Source organism: Pygoscelis adeliae, unplaced genomic scaffold (genome assembly GCF_000699105.1).
Source record: "Pygoscelis adeliae isolate BGI_AS28 unplaced genomic scaffold, ASM69910v1 Scaffold353, whole genome shotgun sequence".
NCBI classification, from domain to species: Eukaryota; Metazoa; Chordata; class Aves; order Sphenisciformes; family Spheniscidae; genus Pygoscelis; species Pygoscelis adeliae.
Genome location: NW_008824445.1, coordinates 1,459,962 through 1,469,540, shown reverse-complemented (window position 1 = coordinate 1,469,540; position 9,579 = coordinate 1,459,962). Strand labels below are relative to the sequence as shown.

Sequence of the window (9,579 nt, the reverse complement as noted above, 5' to 3'; positions counted from 1 at the left end):
AACCGCTGTAGTTATGTGTCTTAGCTAGAACACTGTGATGAATGAACAGATAGTATCCTGAGCAAGCTCTGTTCAGCAAGGTATTTAAGCTCTCCCAGAGTAAGTATGCAAGCAGTACCACTGGATCTGATACGACGTTCCAGATGCTTAAATTTTATCTCGCCTTGTACACTGAGGGACCCCTTCGCTTATGCAGAGCTCAATTCTGGAGCGATGACTCTTCAGAGTACTCAAGTCACCAGAAGCTCAGTCCCAGTATAGTTCCATGAGGCTGACCTGCTGTAGCAACTTACTGCCACCAAAAAGACATCCTTCCTGTATCCTTCCACAAGCTGACTTTACTTATTAAAGGGGCAGAAAACTAACCCAGGAAAAAAAGCGCCAATTTTATGCCATTTAGTGAGTTAAACCTGCTCAGAAAGCAGTCCAGTCCTGGCACAAGGAAGGGCCGATCATACAGCCACAAGCATGAGAAAGGAAAAGGAGAGGAAAAGAGGTAGCAGCAGAGCCATCCTTGCCATCAGTGAGCTATTACGCTGGTTACACATGAAGTGACAACCTTAGCCTCTATCTTGATAAGGCTTAAGCTATCTATTAAATTAATTTCATCCACTGGAAGCTTTACATACATAAAATGCTTTCATTTCCAATAAGAAAAGGGCTTAATGGCCCACCATGGACATGATCAAACACTGTTGAAGTCAACAGATCTTTGGATCAAGCAGAAGGAAACTTCTTTTCTGGGGATGTTGAAACAATGAGAAATGCTGCAAAAACCTTTTTGGTTTTTAGTCATTTTCTCTGATTTCTGATCAGTTCTTGAACTACATTTGATGACTACACTGACATGTCATTGGGACTTTTCCGGACTTTAGAAAACCCTGAAAATACTCCCTTGTCAATTCACCTAAAAAACTGAGAGAATTTGCTTAAAGACTTTTTTCCATCTCTGCTTCTTTGTTCATATATCTAGAGAAAGGATCACATTAGCAGGAAAAAAGAACTAAAGCTCTTTATACTTGAGTCACCTGCTTTTCAATCAAGCACTTGGTCAACAAACTAAATGCGAGGCCTCCGAGAACAGGTTTGATTCTGTGATGCAACAGAACAAATGCCAGTTATTTTTAGTTGTCGTTTCACTTAAGTCAAACTGCTGGGCACCTTGGTCTGTATGTACAGGTAGCACTTAATGCATAAAACGTTAGGTCCAATACAGAACTTTTTATATATTTGCACATATGTAACATAAACCAGAATTTACTAAGAAACAGAGGTTTTAAAAAAAACAACTTGGAGCAACATTTAACACTTCTGGCACAGGGCCTTGGCAAATGGCCAACCTTGTTTAGGCTAATACTATTACTACAGTAAGATTTAATGAGAATATTCATACCTCCACCGCTAACAAAGATTTCCTATTTAAATAATCATACCTCCACCACTAACGCACCATTAACCACCTCCACTACTGAAGATTCACTATTTAAATACCAAATATCAGTCATTTCATGGCCAGGATAGTTCTGTACAAATGAGAACTGTATGGATATTGTTGGAGATACTTAGATCTGCATTTCTTTACCTAAATCTCTGCAAATATAAACAGTCTAAAATAATTTTGATAAGAAATTAGAACTTGATTGCATAAAATTGTATCCATTACAAACACGTCAAATAAACCACAGTCAAGTTGCTACAGTCCACAATTACACTAACCATCAAAGGCTGTCTTTATAATGTCTACCCATAAAGTAGATTATTCTACAGAGCAATATGCTGCCAAATCCCAGGTTAAGTATTATTGCTATTATTCTTCTCATTTCTTTTACCTGCCGTAGAATTTTATACCCTCATCACATGCATAGTTCTATTATTCTAGGAAACAGTTATGATTCAGTAGACAAAGCACAGGATTAGTTAGCAAGAGCACAGATTTCATTAGCTTTTAATGGGATTTGAGTCTTTTGAAAATTCACAGCCCAAGAGACCAAGTTTCAGCACTACCTCTGCCAACTCTTACATGGACAAATATGATGAAATGATTGTAACAGAGGAAATATAAAATAAAATATAGTCTGTATGCCGTCTATTCATGAAGAAACTGTTCTACTTCATCACTGAATCATAAAATAATATGTAGCGATCACAGGGACTTCAAGTAGTCTATGCTTTGTCCGCTGGCCTACACATCTCCCAGTGACTCCAAGCATTTATGGAACAGTTCCTAAAAGATCTGCCATTACAAAAATGCAATTTCCCGTCATAAACCTTCCACACATGCTTTTACCTGGCTTCTCCTAGCACTGCTCCCATTACCCGATGTTTCTCTTCACATTTGATATCTTCATTTACATCTGTCCCACCAAAGATGATTCCAAAAGGAATTCTGCTACCTGCAAAGCAATGACTACAATGAGACGTTGACCAACGTGTCAAGGTAGTGACTAGAAGGGGACGTTAAGAGTGAAAAAGTATATTGATAATACTGTATCACATACGTAAGCAAAAGCCTTTGAAAAAGAAACCTGGAGAAACCTGAATTTTTATGGTTTTGGCACTGAAAAAACCCATACAATAACTATGTACTTTCACAGCATGTCAGTCTGTTGTGTAGCTATGAGATTTTCTTTGCCTTTTCCATATTTAGTAAACACAATCAATTAGTTTCTACACTTGGCAGCCCACCAAACGGCATACATATATGTGTTCAATGTTATTCACATTTTAGTAAGATGCAGTATTGCAAAGTTTGGTCCCAGGTACCTAGCCTCAGCCACTCATTCACTGCCCCCTCAAGCATTCCAATACAATGGTTTGGGCGACCATCCTGCAAAGTTGGTTACTGATTTTTTTTTTTTTTTTAAATATTGACTTCTGAAGACAATTTTACTGCTACAAAAAATGTAGATGGAGCCACGCCATTGGAAATGGTCACCAATTAAATAAGGCAGTATATGTGAACCTGCAACAAAAACATTTTTTTGTCTAATTCCATCCCAAAAGATGGATCTGTGTTTACAGCTGGTCTTGTTCCAAGACCACCTGTGATCACCCAAGTTACAAAAGTTGTTTTAGAATGCCTTACAGTGCTCAGAACAGTAAGAGCAGAGGAAGGCATGCTGGCTGTGGGACAGTCTGTGCACAAGACCTTATCAACATTCAAATTTTAGAGTATCAACAAAAGCATATCTATCCTAGTGGTGTCTGCATTCTGGTAAAAACCTAGTTTTGATACACAGCATCAGTATAAATTCATATTTGCATAAGGGTAAAGCCACCAAAACAGGGTAGAGTAGCACTTCTATGCTAACAGTGGCTGGATTTACATGGATGGACAAGGCCAAAGACTACTTAGATGAAAATATTAGTGTAAGATTTCTTTCTAATCTGGAGTCAGGTTATTTTTAGTAACTTACAAGTTACCAGTAATGCTCTCCCCTTTAACTAATCAAGATGGCAGGCAATAATGTTTACTGTTGATTGTTTCAGCACTGAAAACTGGTCAGTTTTACACCACATTAAGCTAACAAATAACAACCTCATGGTGGCTAATTACTACATGCAGAACACAATTTTAAATTCCAAATGGGACTGCAGTTCTGCAAAAGAAACAGTCTCCAGTAAGACAGCCTACAAAACCTGCCATTAAGGTGATGGGTTTTGTGGATTTTGCAGAGTTCTGTTAGCTGTAGCAGATGAAGCCAAGGTTTCCTTGTGACTGTGAACAAGAGTAAGCAATTAGGCTGTATTGCCACTACACGCTGTGTACCAAGAAAGGCAGAAAATATGCTTTGTTTTTTCCCTTTTGCTATCAGATGGAAGGGGAGAGGGATCAAGGATTCAGTAGACAACGCTGTCCTCAGCAGTGGACCAACGAGCAGGGTGCTAGAGGTTACTGTGTTGATGGAGGTTCTTCGTTTTGAGAGATAACATAACTGACCTTGAACGTTTGTGGCTGTGAGAACTATTGGTGACACTTTCTACAGCTACCCACAGTGTCTTAGGGGGTGTGGGGGGGAAATTTTAGGTTAAATTCAGTGAACTCTCATAATTAAAATTCATGGTTAAAAACAAGCAAATAAGGAAATCTTAAAGAAAATGAGGAATGAAATAAATATGTTGATAAAGACAGAAAACATACTATATGTTTCACATTTATATTTGAAAGGTGAGTGAGTTGTAAGATGAGGATTTATTAGCATTGCTAATTTCCTCATTATTAAATGAAAGAACAAACAAAAAGAATGAAAGACTGATTGCCATTCTGGCTACTTAAAGACTCCTTTGCATTTTTAGATATTATACTCTAATGTTTGTAGGTGAAGAGAATTAATGTGCACTATCAAAGCACCACAGCACTAATCTTCAACAGACTGACTTTCTGCAATACAATATAAAATATATACTGCCTTTCTAATAAACAAAAAAGTAAATCATTATTATGCCATCTATTACATGTGTTGATCATACATCCCCAATCATGTAAACAAAGTTTGCAGGATGAGGCCCAAAAGATTGGTAATAATGGTAGTATGACTGTAATCACTAAATTTCTTTAAGGTATTTCTTAATATAGGGTATGGAAAGATTAAATGTTACAAGAATCAGGAATGTCCTCCGAATCACTTTTTTCCTTCAAGAAGTCTAAAATAACTTTTACACTTTGACTAGTATCATCTCAGCAATCATACTACTTACTGTCTTGCTTGTCACAGATTTCTGTTTTATTTTTCTTTCCGTTATTGCAGATGCTTTTTGGAATAGTGTGACTGACTTATTTAAATTACTCAGCTTTTGTAAATCATTCAGTATCAGGCTTTGTAGGTCACTTGGGATTTTGAAAAGCTAATAGCAACAGCATTAGGGCAGTGCTATGCAAGTCAAAACTGCAATAAAGTTTTACAGTAAACATTTAAAATCCAACCTTATTTTCTCTTTTTTTTTTGCTAAGGAACAGAGAGTTCTAAGACCTTCCATAAACCTCCTCCAAAACAATTCTAGGTCTTGTCACAAAAACAATCATCTCTATATTCCAACAAGATAAGTCTTAATACATATGTTAGCAGAGATCATCTTACAGAATTATTTTTTACTGGTATTCTAGGATCCCTAGTGAAATCAGAGCTCCATTGTAACAAAAGAGACACAAGTATGCCAGACATAATTCAGGCTTTCTGAAAACCCACCAGCACAAATTGCAGGGGGATTTCTGAAGTCTGAAAACTAGCACAACACAACTTATACTGAGATCTGATGAAAGTATCAAATTATGTACCTTTGTCCAAGTGAATAGGTTTGTACAATACAAATGTGATCTCAAAAATGGATACACACTTGCAATTTCAGTAGGTGACAGTATCTGTAATTTTGAAAGCCAGTGCTTCTAGTGTATCATTAACGACAAGCTAAATTTTGGTTTACATGGCTAGATACAATAGAAAATTTTATTATTTGTCTGATAACATCCTGTCTCCTACAGTTTAGCTGGCGTGAACAACATCTCAAAGTTATTTCATGTCCATAAAACCCTGACCCATTTTTGAGCAGAAAAATCAAATCAGCCTCTCTGCTTTCTTCTATTTGACCTCAGCTATACTTAGCCAAGCCATTGTCCTCTGAAAGAACACATTTGCTGAAGGTATTTTAATGTTAATATAATGCTCTTATCTTAATGTGGTTAAAGTAACTATGTTTCATAAAGTTAATTATGAAATGCACTATGTGCTTTAAAAGTACATTTATTTAGTTCTCTCCTCTGGATCAGCTCTCCCACAGAGAAAGATTTTCAGCATTTCCGAACGTTTCTTGAAGTGGATAAACAGAATAACTACATTGCCTATAGGTTTATACATTTATAGACAATTGTAACTATTTGTATTCATTCGCTTCTGTTTCAGTACCTTTTAAAGAGGTGTTTTTATGGCAAAATAGAAAGAGGATTACCTTGCAGAAGTCTGCCTCCTTTATAAAGATGAATGGCCAGGGCTGCATCAAACTTGTCTGTGGAGGCTAGATTTGCTATTTCAGTTGGACTTTCATACATGAAAGCATCTTTAAGAACACAGATATGACCTGCAGCATGTAGATGATTCCTTCATTATTGGAAGAAACAGAAAAAGAATAAAAAAAGATACTATTAATGTTGTAGGCATGCCAGTATATTAAATAGGCTTAATCAAAATGTTTTAGCAATTTTTGCTCCAACATTTACCTTTATGCTAATTTTGTTGAAGCAACCATGGAGCTATTTACAAGTTGGGTTTTTTTTTCCTGAAAAATATTTGTTACCATCACCATTGTGAAGCCACAGTCACACTGCCAAGCAACATAATCTGCATCCATTTTAAGGCCCAAGCCTACAAATTACCAGCACCACCTCTGGAAATCAGCAGAAGTGAAGCACGATCAGGATCTTTCCTGATGGAGCTTCAGCTCAATATACTGAAAAGACTCCTTTTGAATTGAGTGTGTTAGACCTTGGTCTTAGGGATTCTCAGACCCTTGTTCTGGAGGAAGGACACCGAGTGAAGAAAACACAAATATGTCCAGCTAATCAGTGCTATTAAAAATATATATAAATACATGCAAAAAAATGAATATGTAAATAAAACTGGAGAGTTGAAATCGTATTCCCTTTCTGTTTGATTGTGGGTTTAATTGCTTCTTTAGTTACCCGTTTGTAAAACAGGCACAGGATAATTGATGTATAAGAAAAAAACTACACAAAAGTAATCACACAAATACTTTCACAGTCTTTTTTTAAAATCTCAATTGCTAAAAAGAAAAAAGAAAAAACCCCACAACAAAACTCACCTATTCTACTGTCAGCTTACCCATTCATCTTTATATGCAGTGGTTCCTCATATTAAAACACTGATTAAAAGACTGCCAAAGTGAAGAAACTGATTGGTTACAGGGAGCTTTACTTTAGGCATTTCAGTGAGCTTTGTTTTAGTCTTTTCTTTTATACACTAGGCTCATAACTTCTCCCACCAAAACCAGAATCAATTATCAATGTTTCCAATGACATCAGCCAAAAAACATACAGGAGAAAATCCATGTTTTGATAGAAACTAGCACACTGTATCTGCTGTCATGTTGTGTTTACATTCTCAAAATTACAAAAAGACCACAAGAATGTGTTCTGCTTAACACATATTGTTCCAGTTGATTTATTTCTCCTAGAATATTAATTGTTCCGGCATTAAAATCCTGCTAACTCAATAGCTTCTTGGATAATGTCGTCTCTTTCCTTTCCTGATCATTTCATATCCTCCCAAGGAATGTAACTTTCTGTCCTGCAGAAGTTAGTCATTACTGCAGAAATTGGTGCTAAAAATGTTGTAAAATGTCTTGAGGCCTTGGAAGGAATGTACTAGCACTATATCAGAGAGAACTCCATTGGCACAACATATGGTGCTGTATTTCTTCCTTATTCTAAAAAGAAACTCATTTTACTTTTAACTTCGCCGTTTGAAACAAGATCAATAAAATATAATAAGTACTAATAAATAATAAAATACAGACAGATTGTAAGCGCCTTATTTATACTGTTGAGCAATTATTTACATCAGTTGTCCCATGAACTTGTACCAAGTACCTGCTTGCCTTTTGAAAGAGGCTCTCAATTTACATCTAAATAATGATGCTCAAATCTCACAGCTGTGGAAAGAAAAATCTCTCGGGCAAATACTCGGGATACTTGTGCATGCATTCCATAATTTCACAGGTGCTCATTAAATAGTCTAAAAGAATTTTTTCCCGTCAGTATTCCAATTACCATTAATCACTATCATGTACAAGCAATATGTTTGCATATTACAATTAATTTGAAAATAACTCTCTCAGGACATCAGGAATCAAGAAACTCACCTAGGAATTTCGATCTAAAGCATCTTTTTTTTTTTAATACACTAGGAATGAATACTTTTCCTTTCCTCCGCAGTTTCCACAGCTCCAAATCCCACAGCTGAATGACAGCTGTTTCTGCAGTAAATAGAGGGGGACTCCCTCAAGTGTTCCAAAGGCTCGTAAATTGTGGATTACCTCTATTACTTCAATTTTTTTTCTACACATGACGACTCAGGAGCATGTAAAAAATTTGCATACAGCTTAAGAAGGAAAAATTATCGAATTATTCCCAGAATAATTTGAATTCCCAGATGTAAAGAGGCCTTAATCCCATAAACATACCATTGAGTTCAATATGATTAGTCACAGGCTTCAGATTATGCATATATGGAAATATATGTGCGTAGAAGTAGAGTTATTGGGTAGTATTTAAGTACTGAAATTTACAGTGATATTTTCATATTTTCTAAATGACTTTTCATCTTTATAACCAAAAAAAAGCAGACTATGATTTTCACACATACGCTGTTATCAAGGAACATGATAAGAGGGTGCCGCAAAGCTATTGCAGGAGACTTTTTTTGAAGGCTGATCTGTCTATGAAGTCACAGATGTCCCTGAATCGAGCCAAGACAGAAGAGATACATTGCCCATATCTTTTCTCCTCCTGGCAACTGTGTATTCACATTATTTTGCCATTTCATAAACAAATACTTTCTGAATGAAAAATAAAAATGAACACGTCTCCTGCTGTCTGTGAATCTAAGACAACACTGAAAATGCTAGATCTCAAGGCTACATGTTCTCTCTATCACAATTTTGTATGTGGTAGATAAATTTCCAAGTAAGTGTCTTAACTACCGGTAATTATCGCTTGGATCCAGAATTTGCCTTGCTCTGCCGTATCTTTCCCTTCTACTGAACTCTCATGGAAGCCAATGCCACTACCTGGGGAGAACAGTATTTCTAAAAGGGAGTTTGGCTGTCAGAGTCCAGATTTTGGGTGTTTCACTAGAAAGTAACCAAACAGGGAAAACTTCAGTCATTCAGTAAGTTTGAAAAATAATTTCTTAGAGTACATTATATTAGTCACTGCTTACACTGTGATATTTATACACATTTGAATATTGGACAAAATATTTCCCAGCCCCACTGATTTTAGTCTTCAGGGAATTAATCTTTTTTGTTATATTTTCTACACTCTTTGGAAATCGTGAGGCTTGCAAGTGAAACTTGGTAAGTGTCTGCTCTGGATCTATACTGTATGCAGAGAGATAGTGCTAAAAGGTACAAACCTTTTTGGCACGTTTTCACTTTATTAAAGATTTCTACAGACAAACATTTTTCTCTAACACAACTATGAAATACCAGGTGATGTTTTACAATGTTTTATTTTTTATTTCCTACATTATTGATCACTACTTCTCACTTATCCTGGCTAGCAGTCTTCCCTCCTTCAACCTGAACCTGCAGTTCACAGGTCTTCATATACACGAACGGTTTTATAGTTCCGAACACAGCGTGGCTGAAGCTAAGACACAAGCAAGTTAAAAGTATGCTTACTTCTAAAGTATTATAGTTTTGAAACTTGATTTATTTTCTGTGATGTCTTCCTCTCAAAAACATTTATGTTCTAATTTTCAACTGATATTTCAATGGAATTACTTGCAGACAAAGAATGTTTGATTTCCAAAAAGTTCCTGGTAGGTAGATACACTGACACGTCTC

General features: G+C 36.2%; 1 protein-coding gene across 1 annotated transcript in view; it reads right to left on the bottom strand.

Moving 5' to 3' along the window:
* Positions 1 to 6,841, bottom strand: part of GLT1D1 (glycosyltransferase 1 domain containing 1) — a 51,481-nt gene extending 44,640 nt beyond the window's left edge. The window contains exons 1-3 of the mRNA XM_009320965.1: positions 6,834 to 6,841; positions 5,944 to 6,092; positions 2,288 to 2,393 (exon numbers count right to left, since the gene is read on the bottom strand). Coding sequence (XP_009319240.1) covers positions 2,288 to 2,393; positions 5,944 to 6,092; positions 6,834 to 6,841 — 263 coding nt within the window. The remainder of the gene's footprint in view (positions 1 to 2,287; positions 2,394 to 5,943; positions 6,093 to 6,833) is intronic.
* Between the last annotated feature and the right edge of the window lie 2,738 nt (positions 6,842 to 9,579).